Raw genomic sequence first — 23,784 nt, 5'->3', positions numbered from 1 at the left:
AGTTTATTTACAGTGGGATTTATTACTCCTAATCCCTTGATTAGAAAGATGATTTTTATCAAAGGGCAGTGTGCAGTCACTTGCTTTTTTAGCTACTGTACTGTACATTTTTAAAATATTTTCATATCTTACACTTCATATATTCCACAGAAATTATAGTCTATTGACTTAATACTAAAATTTAGGAAACTATTCTAATATGTGCTTGTATAAGTATTTGATAGATGCTTTTGAACAGTTAAATTGTTTCAAGCAAAGAATATTTGGATTTTGAATTGTCTGCTGTGTTCACAGTACTCTCCTCATGACAGATTACCAATATCTCCATGAGAGTTTTTTCTTTCAGCTGCTGCTTTGAAAAAATTATAGTACTTTTGTGTGTATGTCATTAACAATGAGGAGAAAAAAACGCTCTTATCAAGGCTGTTCATTAAGATATCTGATGCATGAGGCAGAATACTGTGAATTTCCCAATAGGTGCTCATAATGCACACCAATGGACTGTTTTTTTATTTCAAAGAAGGTAATAACATTATGAACATGGGCTTTTATGACTAGCTTAATTTATAAAGACAAACATCAGTGGCTCTTCCATCAAAAATACATTTGTTATAATTGTTAGCAATACTCTTAATATTGTAAATGGAGTGATAAAACACAGCATTTTATGATTATTAAGCATGATACAGAGATAGTGTTGTTTCACCCTATCCTGTCAGTGCCAGATCTATTAAAACTCCTGGGCGTTAAACAGTCAAGTACAAATAAAGCACTTCTACAGCTTTGTAAATTAACTATTTTTTGTTTACCAAAGATACATGATGGATTTGCTTTTGCAGGCACAGAGAATAATGCCTGGATTTTTTGTTTAGGGACAGCTCCTAACATGATGAATATTTTGTATGTTGAACCTATAAATGATGCGTCCATTACTATACATGCTAAAATACATACTGCCTGCTTCTAGAAATACTTATACTTTGCTTTATGGTAAGAAGTCCCTACTTGCTTAAGGCTTTGTTAAGGGAAAGTTTGACAAAGGTGTTTTGAAAGTGACAGTAAAGGTGTTGCTTTGCCGTCTGTTGTGCTTTTATGCATAATTTTCCTGGGAACTATGGAGGAATGTTCATCCTCCAGCAACATGACACTGATGCAAAGCCTGCCGAAGATGATGGTAGTCTTTTGGTGGATTTCAGTGGGGTTTGGATCAGACGGTTTCATGATTACCCCATGGACTGCTTGTAGTAGTTCTAGTTCCTAATTTTAAAATACAGCTGACAAATGGTGGAATAACATGCTTTAATAAAATATTTCCCTATTTGATCCAGGATAATTCAAGGGGTGGCTTGGTGACCTGCCATTCCCAGTGATAACCCATTCTAGCCTCTGCTGGTCCCTTTCCCATCACTCCCCCTAATTCTCTCCTTTCACTTTCCCATCACTCTCCCTTCTTTGGAACTCTGTGCCTAGTAAGGCACTGATTGGATTTTTTCAGAAAACACAACATGAAAATTATATATTTCAAGTAGACCAGACCCATTTTTAAGGTAATGCTATATATTGCAAAACAAAACCATAGAGGAGAGAGACACTGGAGGAATCTTTAGAGCATGAGATTTTATGATGATAGAAATGGCGACAAATTACAGTTATAAATTAATCATAGAATGGCCTGGGTTGGAAGGGACCTCAAAGATCATCCAGTTACAACCTCCCTGCCATGGACAGGGACATCTTTCCACTCGACCAGGTTGCTCAGAGCTCCATCCAACCTGGCCTTGAACACTTCCAGGGGTGGAGCGCCTACAGCTTTCTTGGGCACCCTGTTCCAGTGATTCACCACCCTCACAGTAAAGAATTTCTTCCTAATATCTAGTCTAAACCTGCTCTCTTTCAGTTCGAAGCCACTGCCCCTTGTCCTATCACTACATGCCTTGTAAGCAGTCTCTCTCCATCTTTTTTGTAGGCTCCCTTCAGGTCCTGGGAGGCCACAATCAGGTCACACCAAAGCCTTCTCTTCTCCAGGCTGGACAATCCCAACTGTCTCAGCCTTTCCCCATAGGAGACGTGCTCCATCCCTCTGGTCATCTTAGTGGCCTCTTCTGGACTTGCTCTAACAGATAGACGTCCTTTTATGCTTGGGATCCCAGAGCTGGATGCAGCTCTCCATGAGAACAGAGGAGCAGAATCCCCTCCCTTGCCCTGCTGCCCACACTGCTTTTGATGCAGCCCAGGACACATTTGGCTTTGTGGGCTACAAGTCCACGTTTCCAGGTCATGTCCAGCCTCTCATCCACAGCTCCCATGTCCTTCTCAGCAGGGCTGCCCTTGATCTGTTCATTCCCCAGCCTGTAAATGAAAACATATAGAGGTTTAAAATGTTTGTGGTTGTTCTGTGCCTCAGTACAGTGGTCTGTATACTGTCTTTCCTATCATTTTGTCACTGCATCACTGTATGTTTGAAGCAATTTCACATCAGCATCTCTGGGGCAGGGTGCAGAACCTCATGGGCTGCAGTGGAGAGTTATCATAGTTTGCAGTAATACCCTTCCACATCACTTGCTAGCTACAGCAGAAGAAAAAGAGTGGATTGTTTTATGTTGGAGCTGAAAAAAAGGCAAGTTCTTTCTCTATGTTTCTTTCATGAGTCCAAATTAGGTACTTTGTTATGAGTTACGGTATTCAGGTGAATGAATGAATGTCCCAGTGCTGTTTAAGTGGAGGAGCGCAGTCCTGGTTGACTGCAGAAAGCATAAAATCATGAGCTCAGAAACACCAAAAATGTAAGAACAGAAGATAGAAGTTTATCATAGCTGGCATCATGGCTTTGAAGTCACAGTAGGCTTTGATACACCATTATTTAATGCATGAGTTTGACAGCACTGAGATAAAGCTTCTGATATAAATCAGTGCATCTTCTTTTCCCTGAGGCTGTTTTACTATGAAAAGAGGTTAGAGGGGGAGAAAAGGGTGATCATGCCTTTGCTGCATCCCTTCATCTTTAGTCTTCATCCTCTTCCTCACAAGTGTTATGTGCAGTTTGACCATTTATCTGATGGATTGTAATAAGTAACTTTATCTGCATCATCACTACCATCTTCTCTGTAATAATGGGAAAGTTTTTGAAATCAAATTTCATTGTCTTTCATCTTTCTGTTTTTACTGTCCTTAAGTTAGTTGGTTTAATTTTCCAGATGTCAGTAGAGTGTTAGCAATGAAAATACAAAGCAGGCTGAATCAGAAACGCCTCTCTGTTTCAAATTCTGACCTATTAAAATAAAACTTGGGTAAGTGAAACAAAATATTTGGTTAATTGATAACACCCTTCTTTACAGCACATATTGTAATGTGGTTTGTGGTGAACTAATTTTCTTTCCTGAACTAAGCATGTTGTGCAGAGAAAGTTCATTCTATTCAGACCTTACATTCCATATAACAAATACCTCAGTGGTGATTGCTGAAAAAATCTGATGAGTAGCAAATGTCAACAAAAAATGTCAGTACTGTCTGTACTGGGTAACCTCTGAATGTGAGCATTATCACAAGCTTTTATGAAAAAGTTAATCACTTGGAAGGGGAAAACAACCATTTAGAAACCACCAAGCCAAAACAGATCTGAAGTCCTTTATTGCTACATGTTGTATTTGATAGACCTGGTTCCAGTTTTTTCAGAGAAAGGTCAGAGAGACCACACAGTGACTGGTGTACAGAATACTTTTTCTTGAGGAAGATCTGTTTCTACAACCCTTTTAATTAGAAAAAGCTTAAGCACTTTTTTCTCCTCCCTTCATTTTTACTGCACTTTCCCTAACAGTCCTGAATTTTCCTTAAAAAGCAGCACAGTAAGAACCTAGAGGTTCTCTAAGTTCTTCCCTTCAATCTTCCTGTCATTGGCTGCACACATAATCAAAGACCTCCTTAATGAATATATATAATATGGATTTTTCAAGTGGAAACCACAGACTTATTGTTGTCTTTCCATTTCCCTAGGAATGGAATGACTGTGTGTGGATCTTACCCTTATTTTGCAAAGGGAAAGGACTCTTGTTTTTCCCGAGTAGTATTATTTTACAAATTACTTCTTAATAATTGGTAGACGGACAGGCAGTAAATGATATCTGAAGCAACTGGAGTATTTCCCAGCCTAGGACATAGGAAGAAAAGACTGCAGCTTGGATGGAGTCGTCCCTTCTGCCCGTGCTTCCCACAGTGAGCTCCGGGAGGCAGCTGAGGCAGCGTGCCACTGCTTTCATTGGCTCTTCAAGAGCCAGTCCTTTGGGAGTGAGATACAAAGAGTGGCATGTCTAAGGTCAGTGTCACACAGCTGTAGGGATCCATAAGCATCTCCAGTGGCTGGCTTTGAGTAACCAATGACTTTGTTGTGCAAGCTGATGCAATGCACACAGCCTTTGGGACACCTGGAGTTTTTGCCCATGGATAGAACAGAAAGAGGTCTTTAGGCTTCTGGTCATGGAAGGCACTGCTTCCATGTACAAGGTGGCAGCAGCAGCACTGTGAGGGAAATACAAAGTCACCACCACATGTTCCAGAACACTGAGGTGTGTCAGGCTGACTGAATAGGTTAGTGATATTGGCAACAGCAGCATGCAGAACAGCAAAGCAAAAGTCAGATATTTGGTCTCAATGAATGGATGAATCAAAGAATTAGGAGTGTGAATTGTTTATAATTGCCTTTAAAAATGTGAATAGTACATCATTCAAATGGTGAGTTTACCAGTTTTGAAAAGCAAAGATCCCCTTCACAGGTGACCTTCCTGAAACTTTCCTTTTGGAATTCAGATCTTTAGAAGAGCCACACAGAAGGTATGAACTTTGAACAATTCTTGAGAAGCTGCAGCTGGAGAGAGGGTAGAGGGAGGAAAATAAACAAAATAAATCCTCTCAAACTTCTCTGATCTCCCTTCTCCACTTTTCATTTTAGTGATTAGCTTTGAGTCTGATTCTATAAGCATGCTTCTCTCCCCTACCTCTTTTCTTTTTATGCTTTTGTGGCTGTTGATCCTTTCTAGATGAACAGCTTTTGTCCTGAAGTTATCTTTTAGTTAGGATAGGACAGAATTAGGGAATGAAAAGTATATTGAAAATAAAAAAAACCAACCAAACAAAAATTTTAAAAAGGATTTGCAAGGTTTAAAAGATTTTTAGTAGTTGGATTATTTTCTGTAGAAACACAGATTAGTAAGTTTGAACTATTTTTCATTATTTTTATTCTTCTGTTGCAGTGTGTGACATAAGGAATTAGTGAAATGCATGTGGGCAGTTTGTTGTCTAATTAGGGTTGCAGGTGATACAAATGCATCATCAGTGTCCTGTGACCTCTCTGTTTAGATATAATTCTTGCTCTCATCCTCTTTTTGCTGACTTAAAGGCCAAAATTATGCCTGAGGATGGATTCATGACTGTTCTCCTCACATACATGTATGCAAAAAACTACTGACCTGTAGATGTGAAGAACCTGCCAGCCAATACTCATAATCTGGCACTTTGCATTAGCAGTAAATGTAATTTAAAAATAATGATTTAATTTACTTTTTTAAAATTACATTTGCTGTCTAATTAGACTCAAAAAAATTACTATGTGACTACATAATGAAGAATACTATGTCCATTGGAACACAGAGATACAGTGATTTTCATCAGACTCAATTTTGACAAGTCTGTTTTTAACCTTGTGGTTTGACATATAGCTTCTAAAGAACATATATTGTTGCATGCTAAATCTGCTGCTGTGTCCCCTTTGAGAACTAGATTTTAATGCATGACCTTGGAACAAGGAATTTATTCTTGCATAGATAGATTGTTGTCAGTGTGTACAAGCAGAGCAGATTTTTGAAGTGCCTTTTTTTGTGCTTATCTCATGATTGCAGCTGAAGTGAGGGATATTTGTGATGCCTAAAGTTCATGAACTAACTTTAAATGAAAGTCCTCAACATACTATGGATGAAACAGAAGTACAAGCTGTTCAAGAGGAGAATGGGATGTTCATCCAAGAGAAGAAGTCTGCAGACCCCAAAGGTTGTTCTTTATAGGAGTTATTCTGTAGGAAGGACAGCTTCATATTGCATATTTCTCAAACTTGGCGAAGTTGTTTACATGGCTAATACAGGATACATTTTTATGCAGCATACCGTGAGTTTGCTCAGACTACAAGAGCAAGTCCTGCATCATCCAAAGCCCAGGTAGCTGAGTCAAGGTGCCTAAAACCATGTGTGCAGCCCTCAGAGCCTGTTGTTCTGTTTGTGTGTATGACGGGCCAGGGTAATTTCTGAACAATAAAATTTCTCTCACACCTGATTGAAAATTCACCTCTATGAGTTCCAGCTGTTTAAAACCAGGCCTTTAGCCCGAACTAGCTGCCTATAGCGAGAGGATGGGAGAAGCTATTTGCAGCTGTCCCTTTGATCCAGAAAGCATCTAGAGAAGTGCTTTGAGCTGTGGTACCTCATGCCCAGAGACAGCTCGAGGTGAATCTTCTGTTTGGATGGGTGCGGGAGGTGGCTGGTCATTCTGGCTGGACCGACAGAGTCCCTCGGTTGCAATCTCTCACCTCGGCTCATTTGCAACTCACAGGTGAATGCGTCTGTGCTCCATCCTAGAGACGTGCCGGCAGCGAGTGCAGCCCGTGCTGACAGGGGAGCAGGTTATTGAGAGCCCAGGGGAGATGGTTATTGAGAGGTTGATTCAGAGCATCAGACAGAGGCAGCAGCAGCGGTGTGCCCTTGCCCCTTCCCCACCGTGGCTTATGTTTAGAGAAGGCATGCATAAGACGAATCACTTTACTGTTTTGTGTCAAATAATTGCTTGATTCGGCAGAGCAGCGATGCCGGGAGCGGAGGCTGTGGCACTCCCGGGCAGAGGCAGTGCCAGGGCAGGGCTGCTTTGTCCCCAGCCCGCCGGTCAGAGCCCCAGCGCAGGGCGGTGGCTCGGGCACTGCTGCCGGCTGCAGCAGCGGCTCCGGCTCGCGGAGCAGCGCCCTGTCAGCCACAGGGAGCGGAAGGCTCGCTGAGCAAATACAGGTACACCAAATAAATTATTTATGAAATACCTGTAACATCAATTTATCAAGTCCCATCAAGTCAGTCCCTTCTTCATTTTCCCCTATACCAGTATGCATCTTCCCTCCTACCACCTTCTGGCCGCAGCTATGTGGTGAATTATGAATTCACCTCCCCCGTGAACAGCTTCCCTCCTCCCCCTTACTGTTTTCCTGAAGAGCAGAGAGTTGTTTTACTGTCCTTCCCTTCAGTCCTGATTGCTACCTGCAGCTCCTAAGGAGCGGGAGAGGACAGGGATAAACTGGTTGATTTTCACCTTTGCTCCTTTTTTTTTGGTGCAAAGGCGCAGAGCGTGGCGACACTGCAAAGGCGGTGGGCTGGGGCCGGCCGGGACGTGTGTGAACCGTGTCCCCAAACGAACTTGAATCTGCCTGGTGCGGGTACTGAAACATCGGCTTGGCTCGGCAAACGTGGGCGTTTTTATAACTGATACTGGAGAGACTGGCATCGTATTTTTACTGCTGGTGTTACCCATCTAGACTAGAGCTCACATCTCTCTGTCCGACTGCACTGCAATTATGTCTTCATTTTCTGTGTGGATAGAAGAATGCAACCACTCTGCATTTTATGCTTGGTTTGCGTCTGCAGGGCAATTTTCTTCACCCCTTTTCAAACATTCATTCCCCCCTATAATTTACAATATATTTGCTGTATCAAGGAAGAATTTCTGCTTAAGTATAATTTAAATTTTATCTCAAGGACCACATTTATGAGCAGCATACATTTGCTTTGTAACTTTTCAGTGAGACTCATACTAGCGATTCTTTGTCCCAAGAAAAATGTAAAAAAATTATGTGATTCTAGTGATACATAAAAAGGAAAAAAATAAAGGGTATGACAGCATAAATGCATTTTTAAGTTAACCAGCATAAATATTTAGATGTAATAAATGACAGTAAATAATATGATTTTGAAAGATCAGACTGAGCTTTAAAGAGAGCAGATTTTTAAAGTCATATCTTACTGATTTTAGCACAACAAATAAATTTTTCCTTTAAATAAATTTTTAGAAAAGGGGATGAACTTTTGAATTTGAAACATTCTGAATATATGGCATATATTTGTGGCAGGACTTTTTGATAACTAATGCAATTTAACAGGAGCAAGTAAGCAGTTAATTGTCTAGCAGAAATTCTGTCTCCATTTCTTCTCTTATCAGTCTACTCCTTTAATAATTAAATAACGTATGAGGATACAAATATAGCCAAAGAGTTGGGACTGCTGTCTGAATTACTGTGCTGTGTGCATGGTAGCTTGAGAAGAGTAGTCCCTTTGGGTGCTCATCCGAATCATTATAAAATCACATTTGCCATTACTTATACCATTCCAGTAGCACATGGATATGTCTTTGGCATCTGACCAATCAATTTTCTATTCCAGATGCAGTAAGCAAAAATCATTCTGCATTAGTCTCTGCAACTCAGTATCCATCAATTGTCTAACCTTGCAGATATAATGATAATTACAGTAACACTAGTAATAAAACCCACAAAGCTCAAGACACTGACTGCTGAAACTTTTCTTAATGAGGAATTGAATGAATCTTGTTTTGTTCGAACACTGACTTATTAAAACCATTTCCAGCAATCTGTAATTATTTAAAACATAATTCTAGCATTGTGTTCCATAACAAAGGATAGAGGTGCTCTTAGATTGCATCACACAGCTTGGTCTCAAAAAAGCAGATAAGACTGAAAAGCAGAAGTAATAGTATTCAGACATCTGAAAGAAAAATACCATCACTTTGAATGAATGTGGTTTTTTTAAGAAACAATGATAAAGACAATAATATTGAACTGAGAACAGTGTATAATATAGTGCTTGAAAATACCGTATGCTTCAGAGTTCAAGAGCTTTATCTTATTTCCAAATGCATCTTCCTCTTCTTAATTTCTTTTTCTTTATTGGCTGAATTACTTAGAGCTAAGATAACGCTGTGAAGGACTTCCGACACAAAATAGCCCTAAGTGAATGTTATGCATTATTAATAAAAACTCAGATAACTCTCTAAAACAAGATGATCCTAAAGCATTTAACATTTAATCAGCAAAATTTATCTCATGTTCTGCTTTTTGAAAAGCATTAAGGGAAGGAAAAAAATTTAATAGCTGCAGGAATGAAGGATGTGTGTGAACGCCTGACCTTTCATTACTACATACACAATGCCCAAATGTGAAAATGAAAATGCCAGTGCTGTACAGATTATGAATAGCAGCTGTAATGGTTTCTAATGCTTCAGTACAAATGAAAATGAAGCTTTGATCATAAACCATTATGGTTAATTTGTCACATAGTAAAAATATTGGTAAGGTTTTCTCATCTTTAGTGATCTTTCGTCCTCTTTAACATGTAACTCCCATAAATCTCTTCTGCAATTGTATAGATACCGACATTGCTCCTCTACAGTTTCTGACATCTTCAACTATCTTTTCTTTTAGTTTCTTTTTTCCAGTTTGAGTATAACTATCTAGAGTATGTGATTTCCTTGTTTCTCAGCAAGGAACAACAAGTTATACTAGTGTTTATTTTAATTCATTGCTTTAATTATTTATTCAAGGTGTTTGGCGTTAGATAATGCATTTTATTGAATAATTGTTTTTATTGATCTCTTAACTGCCATCATATCTAGAATATACTATACAAAACTAAACAAAATTCTGTGTCAGCATGTATGGTAGATCTTCTCTGTCCAAAGTATGTCCACCTATGACAAAAATCAGAGTAGGGGAGAAACTGTTGGGAGAGTAGAAGTGCTAACAAAGCAATAGTTGCATTGTATTAATATCAGTATATCAATTGCCTAAGTTTTGTCCAGACTAGGCTGGCAAACAAGAGCTCTGCTAGAGGCAGGGTTTCATTGTGGAAGACAGCAGTGTCACTTTTCCTGCACCAAAAGATGCTGTGAGCATCCCAGCAAGTGGACTTTCCTTCAAATCCATAAGCAGTCACTCTCCAGTTCAGCTTTGGATTGATGGTTTGTGACAGCAGAGCTGCACGTTGCTCGTTCAATCATCAGTGCAGTTTTAACCTGGGCACAAAATTACACTTCTGCAAAAATAGCCCTTAGATGTGCCATGAGTTTTTGTTGACTTCTGGGCTAAATTTAAGGTGCTCTACCACTTAAAATGAAGAGAAGTAGCCCAGCACAAGTTAACTCAAAACTTTCTCTTCTCATGGAGCATGAGATGTCTGCTGCATCCAGTCTAGAGAAAAAAATTATTGAGTAAAGTAATGATTGTTGCTTTCTAACATAATGTCAGCAAAAGCAGAAATTAAAAATAAGCCATCAGAAGACAGAATTTCTTTTCTAAATGAAAATTTATTCAGCGTCTCTGTAAAAGAAAGAAGAGGAAACCAACAAGGCTTTGTTATGTGAATATTAGAATTACATTTACTCCCTGAAACATCCTTTTCAATTGCTAGATCATATTGTTAATCTCTGTGGTACACTGAGACAAATGAATGGAATAACATCAATTTCCAGGGTTTGAAAAGTTGCCTTGTAATATCCTTCAGTTTTTAACCTTCTTTTTTTTTTTTGTTTCCACTACTGAAATAAAAATTCGAGAGACTATGTGACTGTGTCAAGGAGTCTAAAAAAGTACTGTAAATTCAGTAGAGCATAGAAAGTTTCTTTTATTCTAATTCAAATTATGTAGAGGAACATAAGAGGCCTGTACAGAGAAGTACTTGAGATGTTGTATTTATTTTCTTTCTCTCTCCCAAGTAAGTGAACTCTGAATTCAGTTTGACCATCCATATATGTTTACAAAAATTTTGAAGTTATTTTAGAAAACAGAAGGGTGTTGTTCTTACATTTAGCAATGTTTAAATTAAACTTTATATGAACACGTATGCTACCATAGCAAAATTACGATGTCTCCATTTTTGAAGGCTGATCATAAGAAATGACAAAGTAATTGGAATGCATTTCATAACAACTTCTAGGTCTCTGGTGGCTGCCTCAGAGAATTGGCTCATGCCACTGTTTCAAAGCATAGTCTGTCATCATTGGGTTGAAATTTTTGGAATGGTTAGAATTTTCCAGGTTGTGGATTTTTTTCTGCAACCTTGGTGTTTTGTTACAGTCCAGGTTCCTGGATGTCCTCAATAAGAATGTCAGTGCAGAGGACGAGTGAACCCAAACTGACTGCATGGGTTTAACGTACCTGAGCATTGTGGGCAGTGGGCAGCTGTTGTGTGGCTGCCAGGTCTGTGCGTGGACAGCTGCAGAATGGGAGAACAGAACTGCACTTATCTCACTTAGAAGCTGTCTGAAAGGACTTGCACAAAACGCCCATGGAAATGCCATTTAAAAATCATTGCAGTCTGATGGAAACAGCAGAGTCTGACAAATACACACAAGAAATTTTCAGGAGAATACAACTGATCTTTCCATGGTGAGACCAACCTCTTCTGTAAATATTTTACTTTGCTAGTATTGTATTAAAGCTCCATAGAACTATTTCTGAAGATGTGTCATCAATAGACATCTTGGGGCTGGCTCATATTCATTTTCTTCATTAGACTTTGAAAACTAACGTTTCCTCAGAGCTTTTGAGACTTTGGCAGTTAATGATAGAAAAACTAGCACTGGAGCATTGGCCTGTATGAGTGACCTGAGAGACCAATATTATCTCATTTTGTCTGCCTTTGATCCTTTAAAACTAATGTGTAGAAAGTCTAATTAGAAGAGGACAGCTGAACAATTAATTAATAGGGGAATAAGCATTAAATTTTTCTTCTTGGCTGTGTGACATCTTCATGCAGCGTGAAGTAATTGACATGGTGATTGTGTTGGCAGTGGCATGCCAACAGTTGGACTTGGTGAAAGTCTCAGTCCATCAGATACACACACAGGCTCATCCGGGTCTTGGTTGGTTTTTTATACACTGACCAAAATGAGCAAATACTGCTTCTGCTGGATCAGACAAATCCAGTGTTAGTAAATCCCAATATGTTCTCTGTTTGTCTTGAAGTTTAACCCCAAGGGTACTCAGGGATTGAGGGAGGCCATCATAAATCTGGGTAAGTAGGAGAATGGTTGTCTAAGGAAGGCATCTCTGTCAATGTCAAGTTTTCTGCATATCACCAATACTTAGAGGTGCACTCAAGAATCAATTGAAGGCCAGTGTAGTAAGGAGCAGGTAACACTGCTCAGCAGTTAGACAGCAGTGTAACACTGCTGCTGGTATTCGTGTAGTCTTGCTAAGGCACTCTTGTACAGTACACACAGGTATTTACTGTTTGACCAACATTTTGATAACTCAGTTACAAAGTTTTAACAGCCTTAAGATTGAAAATACGAGCAACTAGAAAACTTGGAGTATTTGTGAGAGGAGGGTTTATTTTGACAAGAGGTAAATATAGTCATCATACAGCACTGAAATTCAAGATCAACAACTTTATAGGGCTCCCCTTGTCACAGTGCTAATACAGGAGGAAACTGTGTGAATTTGGTACATGTGAAAGCTTGACAGATGAACAGCCTTAAAGAACAGGAGGCTTTTTTATTCTCAAAGCCTTTATTGCAGAGGTATCTGAGATGGCATCTCCTGTATGAAAGCCCACCAGTGTGCCACAGCCCTGATCTGAAGGGACCGCTTCAGTCGGAGGAAGCGAGCGTAATTCAGCCTGCAGACACATTCACTCCTTGACCCCTTACGGAGATTGCCAACAAGGGTTCCAATTAGTGCCAGCAGCAGACTGTGACAATTTTAAAGATTGACTTTCACACCATGCCAGACCTCTAAAATAAAGAACATTTATACAAAACACAATTTGCTTTGACAGTAATTTTCAGTGTGCTATTATTGAAGTTATTTATGTTTGAATCTGAGCATCTTTTTCGCTCAGCTGATTCTGCTGCTGTTTGATCCTGCAGTGTTGTAATAATCCCATCCTTATGTGTTTTATACTTTATGTGGTAGTGGTTGTTTCAAGCATCAATTACTTACACAGTTTTTAGGGTTCAGACATTCAATTAGGAATCTTGCAAAATTCCCAAGTTCTTGTGCAGATTGCTTCTGCTGTTGCAAGCCCTCACATATTTGATGGCAGACTTAAATTTTAATGACTTTGTGAAGCAGCAGTCTATGCAAATTAAACTGTAGGGTTCAGGAGTTCACAAGTTGAAGTTGCTTGGATGCCAAGAGTATTTCACTGCATTGACAGCTAGGCTAAGGACAGGTAATATCATTAACATCAGCAGCCACAGCTTTCCAAGTGTAATTGTGATGTCTCTGCCTTCTGATACCAGGGATTACAATGCACCATCCTGATCTCCAAAAATAAGACCTGAACACCATGATCTTTGTGTTCTGTGCTCTGTCATCTCCAGAAAATGGTATCCAGCTGATGCTCATCTCTTAAGTTGTTCTTCATATATCTGAAGCCAAATCTTGGCACCTTGGCCTCATATCCTCATCTTCTGTAACTATATTTCATGCACTGTTACCTGTCCTCCCTAAACTGGGACCCCAGACCTCACCTCTGTGGTGATGTACCTTATTTCATGAGCCTCCTGCTATGCTTCTTGCCTGCTGTGTTCCTGCAACTGTCTTCTGAGATGGAGCTGGGGATGTACTGCCATGTGAGGTATACCCTGCCTTGCCTGTGTGGTGTGATGGCAGGAATGCCCATCTCTCGCTGTGTATGGGATCTTCAGAGAGAATTCCCAGATGTCAGCTGAACAGGCAGAGACTGAAATCCCGTTACCACTCTTCCAGCAGTTGGTTCTGCCAGGTATTGGCAACCTCTTGAGAAAGTATAATTTTCTGTGTTCCCTTGAAATTTTTTTTGGAAAATATCCTCTTCCTAGGCTTGGAGAGCTCTCATGCTTTACCTGCTGCTAAAACAGTGATTATCTATGGGTAGATGTAATTAAAAGACCAAAAGGGATCTGCCCAGAGTAGCATGGCTTCCAGCTTGGTGTAATCTTTTGTACTTGTCAATTAGAGTCATGGAACCATTGCCTGTAGTTTATGTGCTGCAGGGTTACCTTTGGAAATGGAAAGGGAAGAGCCCCACATACCATGGCTCTTGCTGGAGGAATTGTCTGGTGCAGAGGGCTTTTAGCTTGAGTGTTTGTGTTTGCACAGCACTGCTTCTCTTGTGACAAAAACAGCCCTGGGGAAAGGCATGCCCTTCTTAAAGCCTTTATCCCTGGATCCCTCCACATTGTTTCACAGGTGTCCATGAATACTGAGTTTGTTTGATAGTTTATCAAGGTTCCCCATGTCAACTCAGGCAGGTTGGCGTCATTACAGGACCTCAAGGCCCACTCTGTGTGTGTGCTGTATGATAACAGCTGAGAATAAGGAAACCCTTAAATTGGGTCTACTCTGTCCCACCAAGGTCCTTCCAGAAGATGTCTCCAGCCCTGGAAATAAATCTGCCTGGATCTATGGGATCTCTTCCACAGGAACTGTTGCTCATGATAAAAGCCTGGGGAAGTGAAATTTGTAGCTTCCCTAGGTGAAGATAAATACTGTAAAACAGGTTTTATGTAAAAATGTATATACAGCTCAAATAAAAATGATCCTTAGTTGGAACTAAATTATTTTAAGGTCCCTTCCAACCCAAACCTTTCTCTGATTCTGTGATTCATTCTATGAAATAATTAAAAATGCACTACAATAGAGTGATTTTGCAAACTCTTTGCTCATTAATAGTGTGTTAATATTCATAATATTGAAAGACATCCAACCATTGAATGATTTTTCTCTAGCCTAGACAATAGAATTTGAAGATAATTTCTACTTTCCTTAGTTTTGAATAGGGCATTTGAGGTAACCTCTTACATTTTGTGGTTAGCTTCTGACCCATTGATTTCCATTTCCTTCAAAAACTTAGTGTAAACAAGCTGCAGATCATGGCATCAAACTCCACAATTGTGGAATTCAGACCTTTCTTATCAGTAGTGAGACCCAAATTGAAACAGATGATTTTAAAATAGATGAGAAAAAGTCTTTCAAAACAAGAGTTTCAGAATTTAATGTTCATTGCAAATGAAACAGCCAAGTTATGGTTAGAAGATTTTTTCTGAATTGCGTTCCCTGAAAATTGTATTATTTATTATAGCTTTAACTAATTTTTTATTTGTTCATCTTCAGTGGGAAAGAAACAAAGTATACCTCTAGTATGTAAAATTGCTAAAAGCTTTAAAATTAGCATAAACAATTTTTCATTCTTCCTTCTTAAGAGCAATGTATGTACTTTTCCTACTTATATGCTATGTTTGCTGTAGGATGCATATGAATAACAGACCCACTTATTCTATTTGGCTCCCCCAAGTCCCTCATCTGCCTTTCCCCTTCCTCTCTTCCAGCTAGCAAGAAGCAGAAGAGAGGCAGTGATTTCCAGCTTCAAATTCACAGAAGCTGGCATTGTAGCTGAATGTTAATGCCTCATGTAGCTCAAGATGCCTGATACTTAGTAATGCCACTTTAACCTTTATAATAGACATAATTTGATTCTCAAACCATCTATATTCTCTCCTTGTTGCAGCCTAAGTAGCTGTGAGGAGTAGTGAGAACAGACAAATAAAATCACCCCACAGGACACGGAGAAGGACAGAGAGATGAATCACAAGTTCCGATCAGAGTTTTTCAGATTTTAGCCTTGTTACCACTATTTGATTCTAATGTCAGGAAATGAAAGAAACATAAAGATATTTTGTTGTGATGTTGGTGTTAGCTGGTCAGATGGCAGAGCGCTCAAAAAGTCAGCAGCTTGTTTTCTAAGCTGGTATTGCAGATGTTTGGCCTTGAGTGACTCTAAAAGAGCACAGAAGTAATTAGGTAGTTGTTAAATGAGTATGAAAGGTAATAAAATAACTGTAATAGATGCTTTTTTTTTTTTAAATTTAGTCACATTTTAGATGAAGAAAGACATTTCAGGGTTAAACTAAGACTGCAATTAGTTTTTTTTTTAGCCTTTGCCACTATGTTTCAGGTATTGTTTAAAAGAAGTAGCTCACGTTTCAGTGTGATGATGTACCTTGTTTCTGTAAACATAACTGTCTGTATGTTCTACTGTCATGCACGGACATCCATTTGTCCACATACATTTAAGCTACAACTCACCGAGATCACACGGTCAGTGATTCCATTGTTTTTCCATTCTCATGACATATACAATACATGGTATAATTGAGAGTCTCCAGTGCTGTGCAAGGTTTATTATATAGATTTATAGGATATGCCAGTCATACCGGAAGTAAAAAAGATGAGCTGTCCTGCGGAGTTCTGTCATCATTAGTTGAGAAAGATTTAAAACAAGCAGTGGAGTCGTGACTGAGTACTGCAGATCAAAAAAGCTGATGATTAAATACTTCTTTTGTAACTGTGCTGTGTTTTGTATGTAGCACAAGTTTTATAGGAAGTGTTTACTCTAATGGTGAGGGATTTGTGTGTGGTGCTTGACACCAACTTTTTGAATGTTAACATGCTTGTGTCCAGATACTCCAAAGGGCCTTATTATAGCCTCAAATGTTGAATATATGATGCAGAGTCTAGCATCCTTCCAATGCAAGCATTTATCCTGTAAGAAAGTCTTGTCCACGAAATATATCTTTTGACCTTTTGGTTTAAAAAAAGCACTTGCTAATCTAGGATGAATCTTGCCTGGCCTGACACCTGGACAGGTTTAATCCAAGAATAATGAAGAGCCAAAAAACATTTTCAGGAGAATCTGATTTTCGTTTTTAAAGACAACTGTCTAACGTAGCTGGACTGCAGGAGGCAGTGGTGGTGGTAATCATACACAGCATGAGAAACATAAAGTACCGGGTTGAAAGTAGTTGAAAAGGTCACTTGGGCATGGTGCAGTTATCCCAGGGCTGCAGTTTGTCCCAAACCAACAACTGTGAGCTTTTCTGTCTACTTGTAGGCCTAGGTTAATACAGCAGTCACAACTGGATAGATAGCACAAAGATGCTGTGAAATTCTTGAAATAAATTACATTTCTTAACATGGATTTGTAGATTCCCAAAAAATGTGGTAATGGTACAAATATCTAATTAGAGAAGTAAAAATTGAAGCTCTAACTAATTTTTCTTTAGTTAACTGATATTAGGTCAGACTTTGCCCTTACATGACTGATGACTTTGATAAAAGTCGAATTTGTTATCCCTGTTGGCATTCAGTGGTATGTTGACTTCATCAAGTAGCGGCTGGCTTTCCAGACCAGTTTTCTGCCTTCAGTTTCTCCTCCTTTTTTTTTTGCCTTTTGGCTTTTTATTTGCATATGTGTGACTATGCCTATAAGGTGACCCTGTATAAGACCAATACAGTATGATTTTTTTAGTTAGTTCTGCTTAACAGGTCAAGCATACAAAATCAATTCCATGTCAATTTAGCCATGTAGTAAGTCACGTAAATAAATAATTTGTGTTTGAAAGTAGTAAAACCAAGAGAAATTTAATTCCATTTCAACCAAATGCAACTGACCTCTTCTTAGCTAGTATCACCCACTGCAACTCTCTGATCAACACATAATACAAGAGATACTGACTATGATTGGCTTTTCTTCCTTCTTCTTCACTTAATCTTTATTTTCCCCAGTTATCCACCAGCCCCAACTACCCACCAAGAGTCAAAATATATGTATCATTTGACTAGACCACTTGGTCACATCAAAATTCCTAATAATTTATTCTCTTTATCCTATAAATTGGTTGTGGATTTTTAGAGCTGTTCAGATGTTTTCCATTTACTAGTTTAATCCTAAAGAAGAGCTGTTTAAATGGAAAGAAAAACCTTTCCTTAGCAATATTGTAAAAATTTAAAAATTCTAGTGGGGGAATTCACCAAAGCTTAGTCTTCTTCCACCCATTTAAAAAGGTGAGCTAGAAAAGAAATGGTGGCTAAATTTTGTTCTCATTTTTGCTTTGAAGAAAACACTGCTGTCTTCAAATATATTTGGCTTGAAGTGTACAAGAGCTAGGTGGTATAAAAAGTGACTTGCATTTGTAAAGTAGGTAAAAGAAATTCATAGACTACAGATGCTGAACTAATACGATTAATCAAAGGTTATTTCATTCTTGCTAGAGACAATCATTATTGCAGCATGCAGGTTTCTCTGATGAAGCAAAAAGTTTGTAGCATAAAGTGCAAAGTTAGGCCAATTTGTTAGATTGGAAAAAACTTCTTTCTTAATATCTATTGTTATTTTGACATATTATTAATCTCTGTACTGCTCTGCTATGTCATTGTAATAAACATTTTGCCATATTACTGCAGTTTTCTCCATTAAAAAGAAAAGCTGGTTATCTGTAGTCAGTAAAAGTATGACTCTTTACTTGATTTTACTTTTTTTTTCTTTTTATAGAAGCTGCAAAGAATCGATCCTCCTTACTGTTGTTCAACCTTACCCTGTAAGTATTGTCAGTGTTTTCTGAATTAGTTTCCTAGCAACATAGCAGCTTCTTTTTCTGCCCATATTCTGTTTGTGTCCCTACCTTATCTGTGCAATAAAAGTAAGTAAGTGCAATAAGAGCTGTGCCTATTAAAGGTGCTGTTTAAGATGGCGTTACTGTGTCCTGAACTCAAAGGCTACATTAGTAAGCTAAAAAATAACAGTGTCTTTAAACTCATACCAGGAAGAATGACAGAGCAGAATGCTGAGTTCTGCTTTGATTTCTTGTTTGTTGCAGCTTCTGGGTTTTTCTTGATTCTGCCTTGGTCCCACAGAGTTACACTGCTGTAGCAAACCAGCTGTACCTTATCTAAGGGAGGGCTCTGTCTGCGTCTCTGGCTTGTGGAGGTGAGGGGAGAGCAGAGACAGACAGGCAATTGTGTGAGGTTGCCTTGAAGGCACTGGGAGAAACTGCAGCCCACTTCAGAGCTGGTTGATGCGACATGCCTTTGCAACTCAGTGGTTTGTGGGAGTTTGTGACAGGTTCATGATGTGTCAGCTCAAACCCATCTCCCATGAAAAAAGGGGAGAAGCCAAGCCAGGGGAGGAAGCTCATCTGTCCATGCACAGCCATGTGTACATTGTGGGCTACTGAGGGGCCTCAGCCATGCATCAGGAGTAATTCAGATTCAGCAGGTCCATTTGGCTCCCTGCTGTCTAGCTTGATACACAGCAGTTTTCATTATCAAGGGATAATTGCACCCTTTTCACGCAAGAATAAGAGATGAGGTGGATTTGACACAAAGACTTGAAAACAAGTTTATCTGATGAAGCTGCCAAAATGTACATCTTGCAAATGCAACTTGGCCAGTGCTGTGTGTCTTTGTACTAGTCATTAGCATTTCTGGTTAGTTTTGAGGTGGCCACGCATTTACTTGTCCTGCACCCTTTCTAGAAGCCAGTCTGCACTGCACCCAATTTGTGGGGGAAAAGCATGCATTCCACAGCAAAAACAGGCAGGGGCTGCCACCCTGCAGTAACACGACTGTCAGGAAGGTGATCTGGGATCAGGTCAATATCAGTCACCTTAAATGAAAACGCAGGCCTGGTCTGACTAAATAAAAAAAGCTTTAAAACTTGCTGCTTTAGGTCACAGTGGTTTAGGTCACAGTGAATATGTATAATACGGGGGAAAAGAAATCCCCAGCCACTTTTCTTTTTTATGCAAGTTTCATCCATTGACAGACTTAATTCTTGTCTATAAATGTCAGGTGAAGAAAGGGCGTTTGCTTTAGTGCAGCTTTGTGTAGTCCTTAAAAGTGGACAACAAAGTGTAGCACTACGTCTGGGAGGTGCTGTGACCTGTTATACTGCTGGTCTGAGGGCAAGCCTGTATGCATTGAACGTAAGGGAAGCTGAAACCCAAATAAATTGTGCACTCCATGTTCCATGGAAGAGCTTACAGCACAGGTACTCCTCCAGCCTTTAACCTGGAAAAGAAAGAAAGTCATGACCTGGTATCTTTACCAGGGGCAAGTCCTGCCTGACCACTGTAGTGGCTTTCTATGATGCAGTGACTGCATCAGTGGACAAGGGAAGGGCTACAGATATCTTTTATCAGGGCTTCTGTAAGGCCTTTGACACAGTCCTCCACAACATCCTTCTCTCTAAATTGGAGAGACGGATTTTTGGGTGCACTGTTAGGTGCATGAAGATTTGTTGGATGTGCACATCCAGAGGGTTGTGGTCAACATCTAAGATGTTGTCCCGTTGGACATCAGTGACAAATGGTGTCCATCAGGGGTCTGTAATGGGACCAGTATTATTTAATATCTTCATCAATGACATAGACAAAGGGATCAGGTGCATCCTCAGCAGATTTGTAAGTGACACCAAGCCAGGTGGGATGGCTGACACACCTGAAGGACAAGAGGGACTTGGACAGCCTCAAGAAATGAGCCCATGGGAATCTCCTGAGGTTTAACATGACCAAGTGTAAGGTGTCGCATGTGGGTCAAGGCAATCTCTGGTATCAGTACAAGCTGGGGGATGAACAGATCAAGAGCAGCTCTGCCCAGAAGTACTAGGGGGTGCTGGTGGGTGAGAGGCTGAACATGAGCCAGTAACATTCACTTGCAGCCCAGAAAGCCAAACATGTCCAGGGCTGCATCAATAGCAGTGTGACCAGCAGGATGAGAGGGGTGATTCTGCCCTTTTATTCCGCTCTCATGAGACCCCACCTGGAACATTGCATTCAGCTTTGGGATCCCCAGCACAGGAAGGACATTGACCTGTTAGATCAAGTCCAGAGGAGACCACTAAGATGATCAGAGGGATGGAGCACCTCTCCTACGGGGAAAGGCTGAGAGAATTGGGATTGTTCAGCCTGGAGAAGAGAGGGCTTCAGGGTGACCTGATTGCAGCCTTCCAGGACCTGAAGGCAGCCAACAACAAAGTTGGAGAGAGACTACTTACAAGGCATGTAGTGACAGGACAAGGGGCAGTGGCTTCGAACTGAGAGTAAGTTAAGATTAGATATTAGGAAGAAATTTTTTACTGTGAGGGAGGTGAGGCACTGGAACAAGGTGCCCAGAGAAGTTGCAGATGCCCCATCCCTGGAAGTGTTCAAGGCCAGGTTGGATGGAATTCTGAGCAACCTTGTCTAGTAGAAGGGGTCCCTGTCCATGGCAGAGGTCTTGGAACTAGGTGATCTTTGAGGTCTCTTTAATTCTGTCAGTCTGTGATTCACAGCTATTTGTTCAAGCTAAGGATGGCACTGAAACACATTTCTGTCAGCTGTTTGGACTGATGTGCCGATTTTGTACATGAATTTGTATTGCCCCACTCTGGTATGTCTGTCAGAGTCCCCTGGTTCTACCTCAGCAGACAAAGCACTTGTGTTTTTGGGGGTCATGGACATTTAAGCTCATGTAGGCATGAAGATCATCTCCCCAACAATGTGCACAGAGCAGTTAGAAGATGAGATTGATGTATGCATGTTGGTGCTAGCTTTAATTGGGATGCTTAGTGAAATGAACTGGTGCAGAGGGCCTTGACTGCAGGACTGTTGCATGCGGCAGATCTTGTCTGTGCAATATATTTGTATCTCCCTACCTGTCCAGACCAGGGTCTTATTGATTCATAGCATCCTTCCATTACCATTTCCAAGTTTTTCTGCAGTGGAAACAAGGGTGTCTGTAGGGATGTGGAGTAGATGCCAGTGTGTGCAGCCAAGTTTTGGCCCTGGAGTGGTGCAAGACCCCTCAGTCTATGCAAACCTTGGTCTGCAGTTGCCTTGGTACTCCTGAGTCACTTCGAACATCTGGTCCATGCTGGCCCTCACAGTGCCACAACCTTGCTGTCAGTAGTGCCTGAACTTTGGCATCTCTTTCAGCCTTGCAAGCCCTGGGTGTTGCTGCACTCCAGCTGTGTGCCTGTCCTGGTCTTCTGTGCAGGGGATCCTCTGACAAACACTGTTTGCCTTACTGTTTGGGAACAATATGGATCTCTTCAAAAATTATCATGCACATGTATTTTCCCTATTCCTTTAATTTTGCCTCCTCCATGTTTTCTTTTACTATTTTGCCAATTAAACAGGAATGATGAAGTAGAAACCAGACAAAAGAAAATAAGAGCTTTTAAATAAAGACTGAATTTCTTCCCCATTCTTGGCAGAAATACATCTCTACAAACATTTCATCGATCTCTTTTCTTGATGGTGATTTTCCTTCTACCATTGCATGAAAAATACCTGCCAAGATGGATTACGAGAGTGCTATTTCTTAATTGGTTTTATTTGCGCTATTTAGAGTGTGTTTTGATTTTACATTTAAGTAACCATCCTTTATGATTGCAGGTGAAAGTAGACATAATCTAGATTTATAGTACTCTGTAGTTCACTTAGTACTCTTTGAAAGCTTTTGCAGATCCTTTTTGCTTAAATGTATTCAGTTTTGTTTAATGCTTAAACACATTAAAACACATTAAAATTTCATTTTAATTATGACCAAGCCAAAGCATTAGGCTATCTTTTTCTTTCCATCAATCTGCAAATCTCTGCTAGGGGTTCTTTTCACCAGTGCTCATAAGGAGGTCACCAAGCAGCTCAAGCAGTTGAAGCAGTTCAGAGTTTTGATTTCTGGAAGTATGGCATTTGATTATAATTTCTGACTGTTTTATTCTGTAAATAAACTATCATTCTGATTGTTGCCTTACTAAGTTTTAAACATTACTTAAATCAAATAACTTGCCTGTTTGATATTCTTTCAGATTTTATGTGCAGAGATCATTTGATAGGTTGCTTTCCTGATTAATCTCTTAAGTTCCTTGGGTGAAGTCCAGGCCCAGCTGAGATCTAGTGCATTAAATTTTGCAACGGGAAAAAGATAGGATCTTCTGTTTTGAAAGAGATGCTTCTTACTATAACATGATTATACTTCTGAGACACAACAGTTGCAGAAAAACTACAATAAATAACATTTATGGATCATAATGATTGTGGCAACAATCTTATTGAGAGTCTATGGCACTAATGATCAGAATGTGACTACCATCTAAAAATGGTAAAATATAAGTAATACAAATAATAAAATACAATTGTCTATGATAGATTGCCAACTTTTTAGGAGAGAACCCAGAACTGACCACTATTGCAGCAATTAAATTTGTGCCAAGAGTTTAACAAAGAAACACTCCTGATGATGGTCAGTGCCATGTGGTTATCACAAATTACTGTGTGGTAAAACTTCTCTGCATTATTTCTTCCACATCCCTACTTGCTCTTCTACAATGCTCTTGTGAGCCAGTGTAGTTGTTTCAGCCTTGTTCACAGCTACGAATTACAATATTTAGTTTGCCTTTGGGCATTATGTCCTGTTCCACTTAGTAAATTTGATTCTTCCTCTTACCTTTTATTTGCTTGTTAAATTTTGGCACTTGAAATTGGTGTTAGGGGTGAACCAAAAAGTCAACACATTCTTTGAATTCATGCAATTTTTTCTTTATTTTCTAGCAAACTTAATGTTTTGTATTAAACTAATGACTATTTTAAAGTAACAAGCTTAAAATTTATTGCATAGATACACTCTGTGGCTATTTCAAAACTACGATATTTCTGTAGTTTTAAATGAAGTATTTCTGATGCTTACTGTCACAGAACAGGTTTTCTTTTCACCTTGTGACTGTCCTATACTGCTGTCATTTTATTCTTTTATGATAGCTCAGTACTACACAGTGCTCTTCTAGCTACTAAATCCTTCTTTTTCTTGAATACGAGTAAAGGTTTTGTTGTTGCAGCACCTCTACTGGCAACAGCACTCAAAGGGGCTTTTTCAGGAAATAAAAACCACTT

At 39.6% G+C, this 23,784-nt stretch overlaps 1 protein-coding gene across 5 annotated transcripts in view; it reads left to right on the top strand.

The window, feature by feature from the left end:
- Positions 1 to 23,784, top strand: part of FRMPD4 (FERM and PDZ domain containing 4) — a 341,898-nt gene that overhangs the window by 291,806 nt on the left and 26,308 nt on the right. For all 5 annotated transcript variants that reach the window (XM_042037699.1, XM_042037691.1, XM_042037718.1 and 2 more), the window contains one exon: positions 18,408 to 18,453. In XM_042037699.1, coding sequence (XP_041893633.1) covers positions 18,408 to 18,453 — 46 coding nt within the window. The remainder of the gene's footprint in view (positions 1 to 18,407; positions 18,454 to 23,784) is intronic.

This window comes from Corvus kubaryi, unplaced genomic scaffold (genome assembly GCF_017639235.1).
Source record: "Corvus kubaryi isolate FWS band 111438036 unplaced genomic scaffold, C.kubaryi_AGA036_p1.0 133, whole genome shotgun sequence".
Lineage (NCBI taxonomy): Eukaryota > Metazoa > Chordata > Aves > Passeriformes > Corvidae > Corvus > Corvus kubaryi.
The sequence above is the reverse complement of the archived record's forward strand: the minus strand, read 5'-3'. Positions and strand labels throughout refer to the sequence as shown.